The sequence below is a fragment of the Sapajus apella genome, unplaced genomic scaffold (assembly GCF_009761245.1).
Source record: "Sapajus apella isolate SASKATOON/1434 unplaced genomic scaffold, GSC_monkey_1.0 scaffold19, whole genome shotgun sequence".
In the NCBI taxonomy this organism is placed as follows: Eukaryota; Metazoa; Chordata; class Mammalia; order Primates; family Cebidae; genus Sapajus; species Sapajus apella.
This window is the reverse complement of record NW_022436959.1, coordinates 10,521,448-10,545,767: the sequence shown is the minus strand read 5'-3', so window position 1 is coordinate 10,545,767 and position 24,320 is coordinate 10,521,448. Positions and strand designations below refer to the sequence as shown.

At 35.4% G+C, this 24,320-nt stretch overlaps 1 protein-coding gene across 3 annotated transcripts in view; it reads right to left on the bottom strand.

Annotated features, from left to right (window-relative positions):
* SKAP2 (src kinase associated phosphoprotein 2) overlaps positions 1-24,320 on the bottom strand; it is a 222,209-nt gene that overhangs the window by 74,552 nt on the left and 123,337 nt on the right. For all 3 annotated transcript variants that reach the window (XM_032286940.1, XM_032286939.1, XM_032286938.1), the window contains exons 5-6: positions 10,413-10,490; positions 9,328-9,411 (exon numbers count right to left, since the gene is read on the bottom strand). In XM_032286940.1, the coding sequence (XP_032142831.1) occupies positions 9,328-9,411; positions 10,413-10,490 (162 nt within the window). The remainder of the gene's footprint in view (positions 1-9,327; positions 9,412-10,412; positions 10,491-24,320) is intronic.

The window sequence follows — 24,320 nt, the reverse complement described above, 5'->3', positions numbered from 1 at the left end:
TTATAGCAACAAATGCCCACATGAAAAGCAAGGGAAGATCTAAAATTGACACTTTATCATCAAAATTGAAAGAGCTAGAGGAGCAAGATCAAAAAAACTCAAAAACTACCAGAAGACAAGAAATAACTAAGATCAGAGCAGAACTGAAGAAGCTAGACCTAGACACACACACACACACACACACACACACACACACACCCTTCAAAAAAATCAATAAATCCAGGAGCTGGTTTTTTGAAAAAATCAACAAAATAGACTGCTAGCCAGATTAATAGAAAAGAGAGAAGAATCAAATAGATGCAATAAAAAATGATAAAGGGGATATCACCGCAGATTCCACAGAAATAGAAACTACCATCACAGATTACTACAAACAACTCTATGCACATAAACCAGTAAACCTGGAAGAACTGGATAAATTCACAGACACTTACACCATCCCAAGCCTAAACTGGGAAGAAGTCGAAACCCTGAAGACACCAATAACAAGGGCTAAAGTTGAGGCAGCAATTAATAGCCTACCAACCAAAAAAGCCCAGGTCCAGATTGGTTCACAGCTGAATTCTACCAGACATACAAAGAGGAGCTGGTACCACTCCTTCTGAAATGATTCCAAACAATCCAAAAAGAGGGAATCCTTCCCAAATCATTTTATGAGATTCATCCTGATACCAAAACCCAGCAGAGACTCAACAAGAAAAGAAAACTTCAGGCCAATATCCATGATGAACATAGATGCAAAAATCTTCCAATAAAATACTGGCAAACTAACTGCAACAGGACATCAAAAAGCTTATCCATCACAATCAAAGGCTTCATCCTGGGGATGCAAGGCTGGTTCAACCTACTCAAGTTTATAAACGTAATCTACCACATAAACAGAACCAAAAACAAAAACCACATGATTATCTCAATAGATGCAGAGAAGGCCATTGACAAAATTCAACAGCCCTTTATGCTAGAAACTCCCAATAAACTAGGTAGTGATGGAACATACCTCAAAATAATAGATGCTATTTATGACAAACCCACAGCCAATATCATACTGAATGGGCAAAAACTGGAAGCATTCCCTTTGAAATCTGGCTCTAGACAAGGATACCCTCTCTCACCACTCCTACTATTCAATATAGTACTGGAAGTTCTAGCCAGAGCATTCAGGCAAGACAAAGAAATAAAGGGTATTCAATTAGGAAAGGAGGAAGTCAAATTATCTCTATTTGCAGACAACATGACTGTATATTTAGAAGACCCCATTGTCTCAGCCCAAAATCTCCTGAAACTGATAAGCAAATTTAGTAAAGTCTCAGGGCACAAAATCAATGTGCAGAAATCACAAGCATTCCTATACACCAATAACAGACTTAATGAGAGCCAAATCAAGAATGAACTGCCATTCACAATTGCTACAAAGAGAATAAAATACCTAGGAATACAACTAACAAAGAATGTAAAGGACCTCCTCAAGAAGAACTACAAAACACTGCTCACTGAAATAAGAGAGGACACAAACAGATGCAAAAACATTCCATGCTCATGGTTAGGAAGAATCAATATTGTGAAAATGGCCATACTACCCAAAGTAATTTGTAGATTCAATGCTATCCCCATCAAGTTACCTATGACCCACTTCACAGAACTGGAAAAAACCACCTTAAACTTCATATGGAACCAAAAGAGAGCCCACATAGCCAAGACAATCCTAAGCAAAAAGAACAAAGCTGGAGGTATCATGCTACCTGACTTCAAACTGTACTACAAGGCTACAGTAATCAAAACAGCATGGTACTGGTACCAAAACAGAGATATAGACCAATGGAACAGAAGAGAGGCCTCAGAAGCAACACCACACATCTACAACCATCTGATTTTTGATAAACCTGACAAAAACAAGTAATGGAGAAAGGATTCCCTGTTTAATAAATGGTGTTGGGAAAACTGGCTAGCCATGTGCAGAAAGCAGAAACTGGACTCCTTTCTGACACCTTACACTAAAATTAACTCCACATGGATTAAAGACTTAAACATAAGACCTAACACCATAAAAACCCTAGAAGAAAACCTAGGCAAAAGCATTCAAGACATAGGCATAGGCAAGGACTTCGTGACTAAAACACCAAAAGTATTGAAAACAAAAGCCAAAACAGACAAATGGGATCTAATTAAACTCTAGAGCTTCTGTACAGCAAAAGAAACAATCATTAGAGTGAACCGGCAACCAACAGAATGGGGAAAAAATTTTTTGCAATCTACCCATCTGACAAAGGGCTAATATCCAGAATGTACAAAGAACTAAAACAGATTTACAAGAAAAAAAACCCATTCAAAAGTGGGTGAAGGATATGAACAGACACTTTTCAAAAGAAGACATTTATGAGACCAAAAAACATATGAAAAAATGCTCATCATCACTGGTCATTAGAGAAATGCAAATCAAAACCACATTGAGATGCCATCTCATGCCAGTTAGAATGGCGATCATTAAAAAATCTGGAGACAACAGACGTTGGAGAGGTTGTGGAGAAATAGGTACACTGCTGGTGGGAGTGTAAATTAGTTCAACCATTGTGGAAGACAGTGTGGTGATTCCTCAAGGACCTAGAAATATAAATTCATTTGACCTAGCAGTCCCATTACTGGATATATATCCAAAGGATTATATATCGTTCTATTGTAAAGACACATGTACATGTATGTTCATTGTGGCACTGTCTACAATAGCAAAGACCTGGAACCACCCCAAATGCCCATCAATGATAGACTAGACAGGGAAAATGTGGATATATACCATGGAATACTATGCAGTCATAAAAAACGATGAGTTCGTGTCCTTTGTAGGGACATGAATGACTCTGGAGTCCATCATTCTCAGCAAACTAACACAAGAACAGAAAATCAAACACCGCATGTTCTCATTCATAGGCAGGTGTTCAACATTGAGAACACATGGAGACAGGGATGGGAGCATCACACACTGGGGTCTGTTGGGGGGTGGAATAGGGGTTGGGCAGCAGTGGGTAGGAAGTTGGGGAGGGATAACATGGGAAGAAATGCCAGATATAGGTGACGGGGGGGATGGAGGCAGCAAACCACATTTCCATATACAGTATGTACCTATGCAACAATCCTGCATGTTTTGCACATGTACCCCAGAACCTAAAGTGCAATAAAATATATATATATTTTTTAAAAAGGCCTTTTCCCCTCAGTGAATAACTTATGTTATTTCCACAAGTATTAATACTCATTAGTAGGGAAAAGAAAAATACGCCCATCAATACTAGACCTTGCCACTAAATTTTATCAAGCTGATTAGCAAGATGTTCCAGCTCCTCAAAGACATACGAACATTTCTTTTTGTTTATACAGCTCACAGATGCCAGTGCTAAATCAGCCCACTTCAAATATATCACTGGGGTTTTGTGTTATACTAAGACTAGACATCAAATCAACAAAATGTGTGGTCAATCAGACCCTTAGTAAAACTTAGTTTGTACCTATTTCTGCATGTTGATGGACTCCTACTGAATTTCAGATGTAGATTTTAACTTCTGTATACTTTTAGAGGGTCTCTTAGCCATAAAGGCAGAAAATAAAGGCATAGCTTTAATTTAATGTTTGTAATCCCAGCTACTCAGTAAGCCAAGGCAGGAGAATCACTTGAACCCAGGAGGCAGAGATTGCAGTAAGTCAAGATTGTGCCACTGCACTCCAGCCTGCGAGACAGAGTGAGACTCTGTCTCAAAAAAAAAAAAAAAAGTTTATTGTGGTAAGTTTCAAAGTTAATACTTGCATATCAAAGACACAAAAGTTTATGAAATTACAATAATTTATGATAAAAGAATTAAATGTTCCTATTTCTTAAGGAATAAAGATACCCTTCTTCACATGCCAGATGGAAATAGAATTGCAATTTAAATTTTTTTAAATATCAGAATTCATTTATACATGTTACATATATCATCATGATATAATTATAAAATGTTGAACAGGAAATTTGTTTCTGTCAAGTAAATCAGAAGAAAAAAGGCAAGATTTTATGACTTTCTATTGTTATTGTTACAAAGCAACAGAACTTCCAATTATATAAATAGAAGTACTGTCACTTTAACATAGTCAAAATAATATTAAAAGAGAAATATGCTTTTTCAACATCAAAATACATTTTATAATTTTCAAACTGAACACATATATCCCCTTTTTTTCCTGCCAATAGTGAAGTTGTGGAGAAGTGGAGAGCAGGGTGGTCAATTTCAATGAAAAATTTTATTTCTCTGCCAAGTTCTGAAAGTTTTGTTAGATTATTTAATTAAGCCCAATTTTTTACTGACTTTTGTTATATATTAAAAAGATATTATAAAAAATTAAAATCACATGATATAATAACCTGTCAATGACTTCGTGGATCAGGGCTACTTGTAGCTCCCATTTACTACATGGTGCTCGTGTATTCTTTAATCAGGGTTCAGCAAAAGCCCTGAAAGGAGATACTAAGAACTGACAATCCCCTCCTTAAAAATGGGGAGAGACTAGTTTTATATCATAATGTTGATTCAAGATCATACAGCAAATAAGCAGGAAAAAAAACCACACACACACACACACACACAATAATTTGGAACAGGTTCCTAAATAGGCCATCACTTATGGGCACCTTGGAGGGGTTGGTAATACCACCAAGTTGTAGAAAAAGCATAGCTTTGGAGCCAAAGAGATCTGGATTAAATCCTTGCTCTGCCTCTCAACAGCTCTCTGTTGACCTCTCTTGTTTAGACTACTCCGAAGTCATGCTAAATGGTCCTCTTGACCCAGACTACTCTATCCATCCCAATCCATTCTCCGTAATCCTATTACAGGTACTTCCTAAAAACCAAAAATGGTCGTATAACCCTCTGCTTGAAGGTCATATTCAAAATAAAATCTTTAGCAAGGCCCTTATTCTCAGAAGGTTCTTATCAACCTGGTCTAGTTCACTTCTTTAGCCTTATGTGCTCCCTCCCCTCACTCACTCCAAGCTCCAGCCTACATCCCATCTTTGATCCCATCCACATTCTTTCATGACTCAGAAACTCTGCTATTCCCATTTTACCCTTCTTCTCTGTCTTAGTCTGTTTGTGCTGCTATAACACCCAAAACTGGGTAATTAATAAACAACAGAAATCTATTTCTCACAGTTTTGGCAGCTGACAAGTCCAAGATCAAGACACCAGCAGGGTCAGTGGCTGGTGAAGGCTGCCCTCTGCTTCAAGATACTACCTTGTTGCTGCATCCTCCAGAAGAGATGAATGCTCTACCATCAGATGGCACAAAGGCAAAAGAGGGGTTCCACAGCTCTCTCTAGCCTTTTTTATAAAGAGACATATCCCATTTTTGAGGGTGAAGCCCTCATGGCTTAATCACCTCCCCAGAGCCCCAGCTCTTAATACAATCTCCTTGGGAGTTAATTTCCAACATATGAATTTTGGAGGTACACATACATTCATACCATAGCATTCAACCAACAAGCTCCTACTCATTCTTTCAGGCCCAATGAAGTATTCCCTCCATCAGGAAGTCTTCCTTAAGTTCCCTAGGCAGTTAGCTTTCCCTCCTGATCGAAAGTATCTTATTTAAATTACTTACTGTACTACATTGAAATGGTTAGTTTACCTCCCAGTTCCCACCTCCAACCCCACAGCATCCTTCACTCTCTCACTGATAACAACAAAACCCAAATTGTGACCACCTCTAAGGATCTTTGGATCCTCAATGCCTACTAGCTACCAAGTGTTTGAAAAAATATTTATCAAATTTAAAAAAAAGAATGAGTAAGTCAATGAACGAACGAACGACTTGAAGGAAGTCTGAACATCTAGGACCTAAGAATTTTCATAAATGAGACTCATGACAATCAAAAGAAAAGGGAGGAGATGAAAGGATGAATGAGATTTCATAAGGTGTTAAAATATATACTGTATGTATTTGTTACTTAAGTGTCCCAAATGGCTATAAATAATAAATACAGACAATATTTATAGGTACAATGGTAAGTGCATTATTTACCTTACATATTGGAACTACTCTTTCTAAGCCACTACTATCTTGATAGGTCAGTATGTTTTTTTGGAACACACAATATAGTAGAAAATGTGAACTATGTATCTGTCAAGCAGTAATAAAGCACACTTTAACCTGTAAGTGGTGTCAACTCCTTCTGTGCCTCTATAATCCATTTATCTAAATCCTACTTAGTTGGAGGATGATAGTTCTCATATATCTAGATATGAGCTCTTCCCATTAGGTAAATGGTTCACACATACAGTAAGTAAGGCTATACAAATCATATCTAATTTCACTAAAGAAAAAAAAATTGACATATTTTCCTGATAAGAAAAAGATAAAAGGGAAGAAATTGGGATTATGCCAAACAAGTGATTAAAAAATGATTTAAGGGACTCTGTTTGGAGTCCCTTAAAAGAGAGGAACTGGCTAAGAATTTCAAAGGAAACTGCCAACAGAAAAAAGAACCACTATAAACAAATCTAAAATTTCACTGGAAACAGGAGGCTACAAAGTAAAAGAAAAATTTAAGGAGATAGAAGCCATATCTTCATACATCAACATGAAAAAGGAATGCTAAAATGGTAATTTTTTAAAAGTGGAAGTGTCAGAGGCGTTTAAACCAGAGCAACTCCATCTTGAATAGGGGCTGGGTAAAATAAGGCTTTGACCTACTGGGCTGCATTCCTAGGAGGTTAGGCATTCTTAGTCACAGAATGAGATAGGAGGTTGGCACAAGACCTTGCTGATGAAAGGATGCAGTAAAGCAGCTGTCCAAAACCCACCAAAACCAAGATGGCAATGAAAGTGAGGCAATGAAAGTGATCTTTGGTTATCCGCATTGCTCATTATATGCTAATTATAATGTGTTAGTATGCTAAAAGACATTCCCACCAGTGCCATGATAGTTTACAAATGCCATGGCAACAACAGGAAATTACCATATATGGTTTAAAAAGGGGAGAAACCCTCAGTTCTGGGAACTTCCCACCCCTTTTCAGGAAAACTCGTGAATAATCCACCCCTTGTTTAACAAATAATCAAAAGTAACAATAAGTGTAAACAGCTGAGCAGCCTATGCTGCTGCTCTGCCTATGGAGTAGCCATTCTTTTTTTACTTTCTTAATAAACTTGCTTTCACTTTCCTCTATGGATTCGCCTCAAATTCTTTCTTGCACGAGATCCAAGAACCCTTTCTTGGGGTCTCAATTGAGATTCCTTTCCAGTAACAGAAAAGACAGAAAGGGCTAAATGGATCACAAAGTAGTTAAAATGCAAATTACAAAGAATGTTACTAACATTAGGTCTCATCAAATAAGAATAAAAATGAACCCAAGAATTCAAGGTTGCAGTGAGCTATGAGGACACCACTGCACCCAGCTTGGGTGACAGAGTGAGGACCCCTCATCTCTAAAAAAGAAAAAAAAGGAATGTAACTCATATCCAAATAATTCTAATTAAAATGTTTTCATTGAATATATTATATCAGTGTTTGAAGTAAATATTAGCATGCTTTGGGTTTTGGGAAAACTCTTGCTAATCTTTGGCCTAACCATTATTGTATGCCAGTCAGGACTAGAAATGGAGGAAACACTGACATTAGTATTCATTGATTCTTAAAGAAATTAGAAATGAGAAGCCTAATTGAATCAAAGTCACAAGGATTTGAAACCTCCCTCCCCTGGTATGGTGAAAAAGAGGATATTTTGTGGACAGGTAATATCTTGATCAAAATTTACAATATGATACAAAACCATATTTCTATGATAATTGTAACTGAACTTGGACTCTAAATTTTCTGACCTACTTCACTACTGACGCTTAGCAGAAGAAAGATGCTTGTTTATAGCTGTTTACACAGTTTACACTTCACTAATGCGATTAGTACATTTGAACATACTGTAAATTAGTGATGGAATGCAAACTACCTACTAAATTAATTAGTTAATCTCACTAGCCAAAAGGTAAGAACAACTTCTAGCATTAGGTAAGTATTTCAGACTTATCTGAAATATGACAATCTTACTGTAAGTTTTTAGAACAGAGGAAAAAACCTCCAAAAACTGTAAGTAAAGTCAAATAAAAAAATTTCCAAACAACACTGATAACAATTCCATAGGAAAGCTTACACTCAGTGATACTTTGTCTTTTTCTCCTTAAAGTGTCCTTTCTGGAAATGAACGTTATTTCGATATAACCTTTACTTTATAATACTCAACTCCTAGCCTGTTTTCTCTAGAATAAAGCGCAACTCAGAAAGCTTACAATCTTTGCATTTCATTATTTTGTGGCTTCATGTGTTCAAATAATAGGTTTATGTGAACTGGGACTGAGATCTTTATTAACAATGAAGTTACAAAATGTATCTTATTATTTTTAAATTAATGTAGTGACAATAGTGGTTAAGAACATGGACTCTTAACCATACTCCCTAGGTTAAAATCTCAAATATGAGCTGGGTGCAGCAGTGTGCACCTGTATTCCCAGCTACCTGGGAGACTGACACAGGCAGATCACTTGAGCCCAGGAGTTTGAGGCCGTAGGGTGTGATGACTGCAACTGTGAAAAGCCACTGCTCTCCAGTCTAGGCACCAAGGGAAGACTCTGTCACTTAAAAACAAAGGAAAAAAAATTCCTAGATCTGCCATTTTCCAACTCTGTGACCTTGAACAAGTCATTTAACCTCTCTGTTCTCAGTTTTCCTAAAAGTAAAATTAATGGTGCCAATAATAGTACTTGCAGAGTTGTTGTGAGCTAAACAAGTTAATATAGCTAATGCACTTTAAACAGAGTGCTTAGAAGAGTGCCCAGTACGTAGTAAATTCTATATACATGTTTGCTGTTATTCCTTAAATCTGTAAAGAGAGCTAAGAAAGGGGCTGTGCATATTTAATTTTATCTAATTTTCATTTAAAATATTTAAGGAAAATAATCTATTTTTCTGCCATTGAAACTCTCACAGCCCTATGTTCTTAACGTTCCCAGAAATTCTACAACTGTAGGCTGGAAAATAAATAAATCCTAAGATAAAAGGCCAGGCAGATTAAAGTTATTTTACTCTCTTTTCTAATTCAATACAACACAATTGTTTTAGCTGTGAGGGCATTTTGGTATTTGGAGCATTTGTCAAATAATGAAATGAATCAAATTAATAAGATTATAATTGTTAAAATACTCAGTTATTATTTATCTGGTCATCTTCAGTTACTCTGTACCCAAAAGAGAAGGAAGGGATGGCCAAAAAATTCTTACACAATAGTAGTTAATATAATTGGACACCAACACTACCTTTATCACTTCCATAATAATAGAATACCGTTTTACTGAGAGCACACCACCGTTTCTGCCATTCAAATCCCAGAAAGCTGTGATCTGCAATAAAGAGGGGAAAATGTAAGGCCATTTCCTTACTGTAACAGAAAAAGTTAGTTAATATGATTTCAAAGCTTCCTTTGAGCTCTAACATTCTATGACTAATTTGTATCTTCTTTTCCAAGAGACAAAACAGCAACAAACCAACAAGCTAAAGAGAATAAAGTAAAGTAGCTATGGGGCTGCCATACTTACGGGAGCAACAGCACGGCTAACAAAGTTTTCTGACAGGGATAGTCAAAGAAGCATCTGACTATGCAATCTTGAGATAACTGATCCATCTGGGTCTCAGTTTCTCATCTGTTATAAAAGGAAGCGGGGGAGCTAACCTAGATTATTTCTGTTATCTCTTCCAGTTTTAAAATTCAGCCAAGAAAGGTAAGAAAAGCAAAATGATATATAAATAGAAAAGCCCAAAGGGACTACCAGAGAGATAAGCAGAATGGTAGTGAAAAGACTGTCTGCTTTTCATTTCTTACATTGTAACACCACCTCCATATTTCATGTCCATTAAATATCGGTGTTGAAAGAGTGAGACCATATGGTCAACTCCCAATTATCATAACCGATGGAGAGGAACACTGAAATGAAAAATAGACAATGGCAGACAAGCTGCCAGGCTTGATCTGAACCATGGTGCATGCCAGGTCAGACACAGGAGAACCTGCTGCTGAGCCCAGTGAGATATTGGTGAGAAATCCCATGCTTAAGAATATAGTCACGGCCTGCAGCCTTCCTTTAAGAGGCAGGAAACAGCTCCTGAATAATTTACAAATAATCAAGGTTGACAACTGAAAACATGACCTATTGTTTTCTAATTAAAATTTATTTAAAGCTAAGAACTATATTTTGTGGTCTGGATAATGTCATCCAGATTTTCTTACAGTCTTAAAACTCTTCAATAACCTAAAAAGAACATTGCCTCCACATATATACTACAAACATGCTCTATCTAAGGACGAAACCATTTTTAGATTTTTTCATTAGAACCTAAAGTTTACCTTTTCTGCGTTTTTCAAGGTAGCCAGCCTTTAGAACAAGAGGAAGGTCCTGTGCTGCAATTGGAGGAAATTGGGCTCCTGTAAGAAGTTGGAGAGAGAGAAAAAAAAAGCAGTTTTCAGAAAAAACAAGTGCCAGATCTCATTAGATTCAGTGTGCTTTTAATTACTGAAATTGTTTAAATCTAAGTCTATCAGCCTTGTTTCAGATCTATTCCATAGATTAATCCCCTCTATTACTCCCATAAGTCTCAAAAGTAAAAAAAAAAAAAAAAAAAAAAAAAGTTCTGTACTCCTATATCTTAATATAGCCTCCCAAAATACAGGACTAAGAAACTATTATAAATAAATGTAATAAATCCCTGAAAGAGAGGTTAAGAATTTCAAATAAATCATAGCTTCTTTATATTTATATTGGATTAATTCTTTAAGAATTTCAATGTATATTGACTCTTACCTGCATAATCCCTATTCCTACCAAGTAAAACATAAAATGCTTTTCCCCTAGAATCAAATGCTGAAACTTGTTTTTCTGAGGCCATAGCAAATATTCTCTGTTTGTATTCACAGAGAAACCTTACAGACATTCCACTGAGTGAGTATGCTTTAGGTTTTTCTAGGTAATTTAAGAGTTTAAAACTAGATAGATCTGATAAAACTATTACAAATACTGGATTCCTAAAAAAAAGTTTTTAAATCAAGCTAAAGTAAAGTTGATTATTCACGGTCATGGATGATAGGTTACTCAATTTTACAAGTGTTCAATATTTTTGTAAACTTCATTAGAAATATAATAGTTATCCTCAGCATTTTACTAGAACTCTAGCAAGTCAAAATAACCAATCAAAATAAAATTTGTATGGAATACATCCAGTGGAAATGGTTTTGGTACAGCTTAGGATAGAAAATGTGTTGAGTACAAATATAATTAGAATTAATAAGATCTAGTATTTGATAGAACAACAGAGTGACTATAGTCAACAATAATTTATTGTACATTTTAAAATAACTAAGAGGCTGGGCGTGATGGCTCATGCCTACAATTCCAGCACTTTTGGAGGCTAAGGAATGAGGGTCTCTTGAGCCCAGGAGTTTGACACCAACTTGGGTAACACAGTGAGACCCCCATCTCTACAAAAAAATTTACAAATTAGCTGGGCATGGTGGTACATGCCTGCAGTCTCAGCCACAGGAGGAGGGGGGTAGAGATGTGGGAAGGGGGCCTAAGAGTTCAAGGCTGCAGTGAGCCATGATTGTGCCACCACACTGCAGCCTGGGCAATAGAGTGAGACCCTGTATCTAAATAAATAAATAAAAATAGAAATGAAACAACTAAACAAATATAATTGGATTACTTGTAACACAAAGAAAGGATAAATGCTTGAAGGGATAGATACCTCATTTACCCTGATGTGATTATGCATTGTATATCTGTATCAGAATATCTAATGCACCCCATAAATATGCCTACTATGTACCCACAAAAATTAAAAATTAAAAAAATAGAATGGGTTTGATAGAAGTTTATTATACACAAACTCATCACAGAATTTTACCAACTTTTTTTTTTTTAATATCATGGGGATCACAGTAGCTATAAAGTCATGAATATTTTTTCTTAAGAAATAAAGCTTAAAATTAAGAGTACTAATTTCAGCTCCATGGTGGATCAATTTCACTCAGTAAACACAACATAGTATCATTAAAACATATTTAAAATATTGCCCTGGTTTTGAAATGTATATGAAATTTTATGGAAAGTCAGTGTACATATTTTAATAGCTGTTCAATAAATGTATATTTATTGAATATACAAACAATATATAAACAAATATATAAACAAGTCCTGCTCAACCACTAAACTAAGGTGGATATTTGTGGTATGATTTGGTCTTATTAAGGGGTAGTCCCACAACTCTCTCACTTCCATTGGGCATAATAAATGCTCTTTACATACGGAATGGATGCTCACAAAATCTTAAGAAGAAAAGTTAAATTATTCTGAAAAGAAATGGGTACCCTTAGCATAGCTTTCAACTCTAAAACATTACTGATCAAAAAGAAGGAGAGAGAGAGATGAGAAACAGGGAGAGGGAAGAGGAAGTTGGGGAAAAGGAGAAGGAGAAGGGAAATTAGAATGTACTAGCATTCAATATACACATAGCCTGAGTTTTTTGCTTTAAGAAAAATGTTGGTAAAATTTCCACCTGATACATCACAATAAAATTTGATGTCATAAGCAATACTTATTCCGAATTCTAAATTCATGCTTTGATTTCATCCCTGGGGGTGGGGAGTAAGTTTTTTTTAACTGAAACTTCATTTTTTTAAACCTTTATTGCTATTTGTCCAATATCCAGGATTTGCTTAATAGCCATGTGAATTCTTTAAAACACAAACGGTATTTGGTTTGTACAGCACCATGAGCATATGGACAATTCTTTTTGATGGTAGGAATGGAAAATCTGTTATAAGATTCAAAAAAGTCATAATTTCCTTTAAAAAAAAAAACATGAATTCTAACATAATTTAGACCTCATATCACTGTACCTACAATGATTAATGCTATGTCATCATTTAGGAAGATTCAGACTGGTATAAACAAGACTATAAAAATATAGGCATAATGATATATGAAGAACAGGAAATTAAGGCTAATGTAAGCCTATGTGGCAGGCAACAACAAAGAGCTGTCACATGTTTTCCATACACTGAAATTACATTATCTCACTATGCAACACAGCCAATTATACAACATTCCGGCATATTCTCAGCTTCACTATTAAAATTCAAACCTTGTCCTAAAAAAGAGTTTTGCCCTGGGTCTTAGTCCTTTGGCACACAGTAGGCATTCAGTAAATGTTAGCTTTTATTAACTATTACAGTTAAATATTGTTATATGTTACTGTAACTGTAACTATTAGTTCAAATGAGTGGATGCTAATGTAAATATAAGACGAAGTTGCTCAGAGAAAGTTAATCAGAAAGAAAGACAGGAAAAAGCATGATTCAGCAACTATACAAGTTAAGCATTGTGGCTACTTCTAAAGCAGTTAAAAGATGTCCTTTTACTTAAGTGAAAGTGGTTAATGAAAAAAAATTATATCCTACGGGGAGAAAAAAAATTAACCCATATTTTAGGGATCAGACTATGCTACAGTAATTTATTACATGGCTTTGCTTAAGTGGCCACAAATATTCAGTACCCAAGGAAATAAGGTACAAACTGAGAAATACAAGTTTTCTTTTTATAAAATGGGTATATATGTCTTATATGATAATCCTACTTTTCTCAAGCAGCTCAAAATATTAGACATTAAAATTGACACTGTACAAGGGCAACTAAGCAAGGAATGGGTCTTCTTTCAATGTGCAATTCGAGAATCTGAAGCATTCAAAATGATAACAAGGTCACGATGAAGTCAAATAAACAAGTATCAAGTGCCTATATTCCCAGCAATTCAGAAAAGAAGACAATAGTGAAATCCAAACTACCCTATATTTAGGTTGATATTTTATTCATAAGGTAACTGTTTCTAAAAGATAATTCAAGAATTCTAGAATGTGCCTTAAAGCTTTTGCCTTAAAAACAAACTGTATATAGTAGACATAATACAGCAAACTTCAGATATGGATACTAGAATTTAAAAAGCGGGGAAAAGATACAAAGTATGAAAATAACAAATTATGGCCGGGCACGGTGGCTCACCCCTATAATCCCAGCACTTTGGGAGGCCAAGGTGGGTGGATCATGAAGTCAAGAGATCAAGACGATCCTGGTCAACAAGGTGAAACCCCATCTCTACTAAAAATACAAAAATTAGCTGGGCATGGTGGCACGCACCTGTAGTCCCAGCTACTCAGGAGGCTGAGGCAGGAGAATTGCTTGTACCCAGGAGGCAGAGGTTGCGGTGAGCCGAGATCGCGCCATAGCACTCCAGCCTGGCTAACAAGACCGAAACTCCATCTCAAACAAACAAATTACCTTAAGACTAAGGTGTTACCCACTCTTGATGATTTTATTAAACAGGCCGGGCGCGGTGGCTCACGCCTGTAATCCCAGTACTTTGGGAGGCCAAGGCGGGTGGATCACGAGGTCAAGAGATCGAGACCATCCTGGTCAACATGGTGAAACCCCGTCTCTACTAAAAATACAAAAAATCAGCTGGGCATGGTGGCGCCTGCCTGTAATCCCAGCTACTCAGGAGGCTGAGGCAGGAGAATTGCCTGAACCCAGGACGCGGAGGTTGCGGTGAGCCGAGATTGCGCCATTGCACTCCAGCCTGGGTAACAAGAGCGAAACTCCGTCTCAAAAAAAAACAAAACAAAACAAAACAAAAATAATAAAAAAAAACTATCTTTTTTTCTTGAATACAGGATGAAAAACACTAGAATGCTTAAATGCCTGAAATATCCTTAAGAATGTTTTATATTTTAAAAGGTTTTAACAATTAAAAATTATTTCAAAATGAAAAGTATTTTAATTTCAGAGAAAAATATGAACTCTGTGGTAGGAGGTATCATTCAGGCAAATTTCAGGTGTTAGGTTGGTCAGGTCTAAAGTCAGCCTTGGCATTAACAGGGTAGACAATTGCATTAACTGTATGTAGGACAAAGAAAAGTAGAAAAAAAATGTGTCTAGACCACAGAAGCTTCACTCAGAAGACAAGGCCTAGAACAGCATACAAGTCCCTTGAGTAGGTGAGGGAATGAAAGTGAGAGAGAGTTGGGGGAGAGAAAGAGCTAGAGTTGAGGGGAAAGAGAGGTCTAATGGTCCTTTCTTTTTTATACCTCTTTTCTCAAATCTAAATGAACAAATGTTAATTCACAATTTTGTCCAGTATTTGGTACCTCAATACACTATATTCCTGGGTCTTCCCTAACATTGATGTGTCTCCTAATACATACACACACACACACACACACACACACACACACACACACACACACACACACACACACACACAATATCCCAGTCTGACACCTCTTTAAATGCATTAATTATTCTAAGACAGCATGAGACATCACTACCAAAGTGCAATGATTCAGAGAATTTTCAAAATAGAGATGTTTTCATTATTTTTAATTTTTGATATACAACTTCAGTGATCAATGTAAATGCTAGACTTCTAAGGAATCCAAAGCCTTATTTTTACTATTTTATCATAAATAAATCACATTATTGGCTTCATTGCCATATGTTCACTCTTCTTTAATCTCGACTTTATGCAAAGTTACGACTGGGTTTCTGAGTTTCACCTTTTGCTACCTTCGATTTTCCCTTTTTTAATTGGCATTTATATAGTTTTCAACATGAACACTAAGCTTTCAACTAGTGTAATTTTTCCTACCACCTATATGCAACTGAAGTTTCCTTTTCCCTTATATTGGAAAAGAAAGGGAAGATACTTTTAAGAAGATTGTTATCGTTTGTTAAGAATTTTCACTCTGAGTCAAGATGCTGACCATTTAGTCAAATATTCTGTGTCACCACATGATGTGACTGCATTCCCTGAACTGCAAAAAGTAAAGAATAAATTTGTTCTCAACCATACAATCATATCTTTTTTCCTGTCAATTCATACAAATAAAGCATCTACAAATTTATCTAAGCCTTTTAAAATTCTTCATTTTCACCTAATAGTTGTGATACTGACCTCCATAAATTGGCCACCTCCTGGAGGTAGATAGTGCTTCCTTTTTTCTCTTCTCAACTCATGTAGTAAACTTCCAAAAATGCAGCCCAGGCTGGAGTGCAGTGGCATGATTTTCTTACTGCAACCTCTGCCCTCTGGGCTCATGCGATCCTCCCACCTTGGCCTCCTGAGTAGCTGGGATCACAGGTGCATACCACCATGCTTGACTAGTTTTTGCATTTTTTGTAGAGACAAAGTTTCACCATGTTGCCCAGGCTGATCTCAAACTACTGGGCTCAAGTAATAGGCCTGCTTTGGCCTCCCAAAGTGCTGGTATTACAGGCATGAGCCACCATGCCTTGCCAATAGACCCATTTTTTAAAAAAAGTATTTACCCACTTAATGATTGCTTTATATTTAAAACATATATTAGGCTTCGATTCTCCAAATATGTTATTTCATGATGGTGATACTTTCACCTATCCACCAGTGGTTATTTTATTATCTAGATTAGCTTCTCCAATTCTAGTTCATTTTTCTTAAGAAGTGGTAAAGAGAATGCAAGTACATTTTCAGGTGCCAGTATGTCATAATACCAATACAAACCCAATGCATTGTAATTTTGTACAAAGGTAGAGAAATGCTTTCTGTTTTGCTTCCATTATCCTTCCAGTTAATGTCCACTATCTTACTGAAATTTTTGGCTGAAAGGTACATTCACTACTTAGCTTTAAGAAGTAGTCCATAAATAAGCCTCAGTTCCTAGAGCTGTGACTGGCTCAGAATTCTTCATTCCACAAGTGCAGTTTAATTTCACTTTAATAGCACACATAAACTTAGATGCTATTTTCCCTGTTTCTAGAAATTATGTAATAGATACAAAGATGCAGGGATGCAGACACTTTGTTTCTTATTCTAATCTCTTTTAAGTATAAAAATTCACTAGCAATCTGCAAAGTAAACAAAGAACCAAAACAAAGTAAGAATACTATGCACCAACAAAGAAGAGAAATCTACACTTAGCTTGGATATAAATATTAAATAAAAATTTTTGGTGGTGTAGCATATATCCAGAAGCTCAGCTTTACATTGATACTGACTTCAAAATCCATGGCAGAGGTTAAATCTGTAATGAAATCCCAATTTTATACATTTTTTTTTTTTTACCTTAAACATGTCACTTAGCCTCTATGGACTCAATTACTTCTTTTAAAATCTGAAAAAATTAGGTTCAATAATCTCCAAAGCCCTCCCAATTCTAGGACTTCATGAAATATATCCAGACTAATATTTTTCTTGTACTTTCTTTCAGTAGCAAATGGCTAAGGTCCAAGGTGGATTTAAGTTTCAATGATATCAATGTGGAAATTGTTCACAACATATTTTTTGTAGAACTAGTAGTTTCCTTTACATCTTGCATAGAACTGTTTTATGCCATTTAAAAGGTTTCATATCCATCTAGAACCTTGGCCTGAGAGGAAATATATAAATTAAATATTTTTCATATTTGAATAATTCTCCCCTCCATGTGGGAAATTTTGAATTTCAAATCTGTTTATCAGTATTTTTAGTAGCAAAAAGAAAATATTAAATATTCAACAGGCATCTCAAATAACCACTGCCACAGCTCTAAAAGAGGACAAATTATGTTATTTTAGCACAGTCTTTTCAAAAAGCTTGTTTCTCATCGTAGCACTACTACTTTCTTCAGACGGGATTCACCAGTGAATATACTAGTACTGGTGATCTCTAAGCCTATCATGATTATTTCTTTTAAGAAAAAATAAAAAATCTCACACCATGCTTTTACATAAAGATGGTCAACTCTGAATTAGTAGAACCACAGAATTCTCAGGAGGGTTATCATGCCTTGGGGAAAAGGCTTTAAAAACTGATACAGCAGCCCATGTGACTACACTGGTGTAAAAGCAGAGGTTACAACTCAAGTGTTTACCATCTGCTAATCTCCTCCCTCCTCTGTAAAGTGGCCAGTCATTTTGATGTCTACCAAGCAAAAACAGAATAACCATGAGGCTAATTCAAGTTTGCCTTTAACTCTAAAGGAGTTGGAGTGGCAAATTCCACTATGCCTTCAATAGGTCTATTTTATATCTCTTCCTCCTCTCCTCTTCCTCCCTTTTCTTCTTCTCTCCTTCCTTTTTCTCCCCTTTCTCCCCTTCCTCTTTCCCCTCCCCCTCCTCTCCTCTTTTCTCCTTTTCTTTCCTTTTTTTCTTCCTTCCTTTCTTTCTTGCTGCTACTAATTTTTGTAGAAATCTACCAAAATGTGAAAAATTCTAATGGCAAGGCTCCAGAATAATGAAAAGAAACCTGAAATCAATTGTGTTCACTAACATCCATTAAAAAAATGTTCAAAAAGTCACAGATCAATAGCATATGTGAATTATATGACACAGAGTCCAATTATCCTTCTCCATTCATTTAAAACTGCTTCTTTTACTTTAACATACACTTATGTATATGACCAGAAGCTGAACTATCTTATTACATATCTGAAGATTGCTTCTTTAGATAAATCTTTAATATAGAACTGCTGTCCCTTTCTCATAAAAGTAGATGTAAAAAAAAAATCTCTTTAAGATTTCTAGTTGGTCTAACGATAAACCACCAGTTATCACATTGTTAAAATATATTACACTTGCTCCTTATATTATTTTTAAATATGGTTTTTATCTAAAAATTCTAGAGTTATTAATTTGTGGAAAACCTTATAAGAATCTCTCCATTATTTCCAGGGAAGATAGCATATCAATATACTGAATCAATCATTTAAAAATCAGGTTAACTATGAGAAATTTTACTTTAGAGACAAGACTACTAGTTTATATATTTATAATACAGAGCACCCTCTGTGTTTTCATATTTTGGCAAAGGCTACTTTTAAATAATAGATCTTTAGATTCCACATAAAGAATTTAAATCAAAATTTACCTTCCACATAAAATAACTCCTCAGCTACTCTTTATCTGCCTATATCGTTGTCATCTGCTCTGCAGCAAGTAAAGCATTAGATTCAGAAAAATAATAGTCTTTTTTAAAAGTCTATAATACACACTTTAAGAAAATGAGATGCAAGCTTAAAATGGAATACATTTCTCCTTAAGTTAAAAATGTAATTTTAAATATATCAAAATGTTCACAGAATCTAAATATTATAAAATTAAATATATACAATTATGAACTGGGTTTTAATTTAATGCATCTCTTTACCACAATAAAGGTGCCCCCAAAGTGATACTGCATTTTAGAATCATGTTCAAAACCCTGGGTTTGTATTCAGATTGCAGGTTGGCTACCAGCTCTGTGACTTAGCAAGTTACTCACTTTCATTAAGCTTTAGTTTTCAAATCTTTCAGTGTAGGTATTAGGAAGGCATACTATGGAGAGTTACTGTGGGGATTTAGTAGGAAAGCACTTAAGAAATGTTACCTCTTATTACTACTACTATTTTTAAAAGGCAACTCAAATTTGCCACAAGTCCATTGTTCCATACACAAGAAAAAAAGAAAGATGAAAATATAAACCACTAGAAAGAAAACATGAATTATAGATATTTGGCGCAAAGCAAATCTGATGCATGAACAAATATTTGACAGCATTATGTGTAGTAAAGATTAGCATAAATGAAAAGGGATGCTCTTAACTCATATATTAAACAATATTTTACCAGTCTATATTATGTGCCAGGCTCTTTTCTAAATATTACCCGAAGTAGAAAACTAGAAAACATAAACTCAGCTTCACTGAAAATTTGTTGATGGCATTTTAAAAGAAAAGTCAAACAATTTATGTATAAAATTTAAACAGTAGGCCGGGCATGGTGGCTCACGCCTGTAATCCCAGCACTTTGGGAGGCTGAGGCAGGCGGACCATGAGGTCAGGAGTTCAAGACCAGACTGGCCAATATGGTGAAACCCCCTCTCTACTAAAAAATAAAAAAATTAGCTGGGCATGGTGGCTCATGCCTGTAATCCCAGCTACTTGGGAGGCTGAGGTAGGAGAATTGCTTGAACAGGGAACTGGGAGTCAGTCGGAGGTTGCAGTGAGCCGAGATCCACTGAACTCCAGCCTGGGCTACAGATTGAGACTCTATCTCAAAAAAAAAAAAAAAATTAAACAGTAACAATAATAGGTCCTCAGCTGGGGGCAATAATTCACACCTGTAATTCTAGCACTTTGCAAGGCTGAAGCAGAAGGATCACTTGAGGCCAGGTGTTTGAGACAGCCTGGGTAACACAGTAACACCCCATCTCTATAAAAAATGTATTAATTAGCCAACCATAATGACTCACATGTGTAGTCCTAGCTACTCAGAAGGTAGAAGGATCGTTTCAGCCCAGGAGTTCAAGGCTGCATATGATAGTACCACTGTACTCCAGCCTGGGTAACAGAGAGAGACCCCGCCTCAAATAATAATAATAATAATAATAAGTCCTATTTCTTTCTTATCTATGCTATCTCTGTATCAAACACAACTGTTTCTATTATCTCTACACTACAAGCTTAAATATTTTTTAAGTGCACTATCAGTGGCATGATTACAAATATAAGCATTACAACAGTTAACATTTATTGAGCCTTTACCATGAGTTAGGTAAAGATGATGATACCAATCATCATCGCATTTCATCATCATAGAACCCTAAGAGGTAAGTATTACTAATTCTGTATTACCAATCAGAAATCAAGGTCACACACAATAAGTGGAGCCAGGACCTACCCAAAAGCCAATTTTCTGAAATGCTATGTTCCACTGATGATGGAATAAGTGAATGCTATCTATAGAAACCGAGTCAGACAACATCATTGCATTACTTTTCTATGGCATTAAAGCAATCACTATTATTTAATATTAGTTCCCTAAGTGTAATATGATATATTTTAATATACCATATTTTTTTTGAGAGGGAGTCTCTTTTGCCCAGGTTGGAGTGCAGTGGTGCAATCTTGGCTCACTGCAACCTCTACCCTCTCACCCCCGAGTTCAACAATTCTCCTGCCTCAGCCTCATAAGTAGCTGGGATTACAGGCATGTGCCACCACAACGAGCTAATTTTTTATTTTTAGTAGAGATGAGGTTTCACCATGTTGGCCAGGCTGGGTCTCAAACTCCTGACCTCAGCCTCCCCAAGTGCTAGATCACAGGCATGAGCCACCACCGCACCCGGCCAATATACCATACATTTAAAATGTGGGCTCTTGTTTCATTTGTAAGATTTTGGCTCAATATCGCTTCTTAAAAATGTATTTTTGAAATACTTCCATTTTGGTTTAGAAACACATATACACAAAAGTGGAACAAATTAGTAATGGGAAAAATGATGTTTATGGAAGGAAAAAGAGGCCCCTTTTGTACGCAGATTCCTCTAGCAAACTGCATAGAAATAAGAAATGAGTATAATTTAGTTTGAATTCTTTAGCTTCTTTCCACTCAACTATGCTTTATTTTTACATAGGCCATACGACAATTCTTTCATTAATTTACTTATTTTTGCAACAGGTTTATGTTATGTATTTTGAGGTATAAATTTTTAAAATTATTTTCAGATTATAAGTAACATTTTAATAATTTGTAATATTCTTTAAATTCATTTTTATTAATTTATTTTTCCTGTTCTTTATACAAAAAGTTGAGGGTCACTAATAATATAAGATTATATCTTAAGTGTCTGAAATAGGAATATCCAGAGTTATAATGTCTTCTACATTGTAAAATATAATAAAACTTATGTTTTTTATTTGTCTTAGGAAAAAGAATAGGTACATAAACAATTGTCATTCTTTTCCCATCTCTCAAAATAACCTTATTATTGAGGGGTGGTTAATATGAATGAATAAATAAGAAAAATAATAAGCGACAAATGCATAGTTTGAAAACTATCACATATGAAATTATTTTATGACTATTATTTTAATAGCAAATTGCTGAATTAAGGCTCTCACTCTATTTCACAGTCTTACTCTGATTATTTGATATACTAAATTGAGCTTGATTACTAAAGCAAATATATTCCCAAACATTCTTCATGCTTTAGTATTCATAAATAAATAGTATACCTGTTTCTATTTAAGAAGGAAAGTATCTAATTTTTTAATTTAAATCAAGAAGTTTTGGCACGTCCCCTCTTCTGTCATTCAAAGTACCTACCTTGGTTTAAGGAATTATAAGCATCTTCTTAAAAACATATGTGTATGTAATCTTTCTCCCCTCTCTCTTATAGACACACACACACAATTTGTTTTCCTTCCACCTAAGAGACTTTTTTATAACTTTCTTTTTTCAGTATAGATATGAAATTCATATATTCTTATCTATTATGATTGTTAATTAAGTAATATACTGCCTCCTTCTCCCCCCAAAAAGCATTTCACAGGCATTTGTACAGATACACTTGGTGAGGCAAATTAAAAGCAAACAGAAGCTATCAATGTGTATACACACAGGATGGGAGGGAGGGGGAAGATGGAAGATGGAAAAGAAGGGAAGGGTAAGAAGGGGGAGGAGGGGAAGTGACAAAGCAAATACCCATATAGAAAAATGCCAGTGTTAGGGGAATTGGGGTGAAAAGTATACAGGAACTCTTTTTGTTATTCTCGTAACTTTTCTGTGTCACTATTTCAATTTTTTTTTTTTTTTCAAATCAAGGCAAAATTAGAAGTCAGAGTGGAACAGAAAACAACTTGGAACTACAAAGTCATTTACACTTGTGAGGAGTGGGCCAAAAATTTAGTTATAAGCTTTATAACAACCAACAGGAAGCAAAAAACACAATAAAGTATATGAGCCATTGTCCATAAGATAAATAAAGATCATTGTTCAGGGAAGAAAACACAACTATTTCTGGCTCCTGGTACTGAAATAGAAAGAAATTTATCCCATGTGTTCTGAATGTCCTCAATAACATTTTTATAGTATATAAAATAAAAGTTTGATAGGGCTGTTTTGTATAGCATCATTCGTATTGAGCCAAAAGCCTAATGCCAAAGTGAAATTCAGTAAAAGCAATTCTAAAGAATACAAAACTAGGAGACCCAAATATACAGCTAGCTCCCAAACAGCTTTGTTACACTCAAGGAAAAGATCATAGAATATAAGAACAGAAACCCTGCACAATTTTCAGAGAATTATTCCAAAATCCTGTTTGCCTTGATTAGACTTCTGGTAAATATTAAATCTCAAGAAAAAGCTTCATTCTCTGCAAGAAGCTAACAAAACTCTTTTTTGTTGCGGCTTAAATCAAGAGCCATATCCTTGAATAAGCTGTCAGGCTGGGGGTGAAATTAATACACTTATTTATCAATTTACAAAGTTTAATGACTTTGTAGGGACATAAACCTGGATGAAGATCATCTTAACACAAAAACAAATCAGCAACTGACCTGTAAAGTTCTAATTCAGTGCCAAGACAATTCTAGCCTGTAAAAATTTTAAGCATATGCCTACTTTTGTAGCCACAAAATGTCCACAGAACAACATGTTACTGAAAATGATAAAATGCCTGAGTCTACTCTTCAGTATGCACTGTTAACCATATGTACACCTGGGTAACTGAAAGGATTATAAAGCATTGTTATCCATATAACTGAGTAAATTACTAGAGAATTCATACTCAAACTTCAATATTAGAACAGTTCATGTGTACCAGTTTTTCTTCTTACTCTGGAAATAAAAGCATACCACATGCTTAATCCTTTTCCTGATCCTTAGTTTCAAAGGGGAGTAACTTTAACAGCCATTTGTGAGACTGGCCGGAAAGGCAGACATAGGCATTCATGTGGTATTTACAATATCAGGCTAAAATAATTGTCATAAGTATGTCTTTTTCACTAGAATCTGAGGAAGGGGATCATAGGCTGAAACTTGAGTGTGCATGGAAATCACCAAGCGTACTTTTTTCAAATGTAGAAGTATAATTTTAAACAAAATCATCTATATAGCTCAGAATGGTATATTTAAAAACCTTGTTTTGTATATAGGATTTGTAAAATATGCTCTAAGCTAACGTTCACTGCAAAATAAAAAAATCAATACATAGATAAAACATAGTTCTGCAATCAGTACAACACTGAAAACGGAACAAAAATGCCAGAAATATAAATGATAATGCAGATAATGATTTTTATGTATAACAACCTAACTTTGGGGTCATTAAAATAATTTGGTTAACATTTAATACACCTTTCACAGTAGTCGTGAGAGAGAGAGAGAAAGAGAGAGGGAGAGAGACTCGCAATAAAAAACAGGATTAAGCAGTCA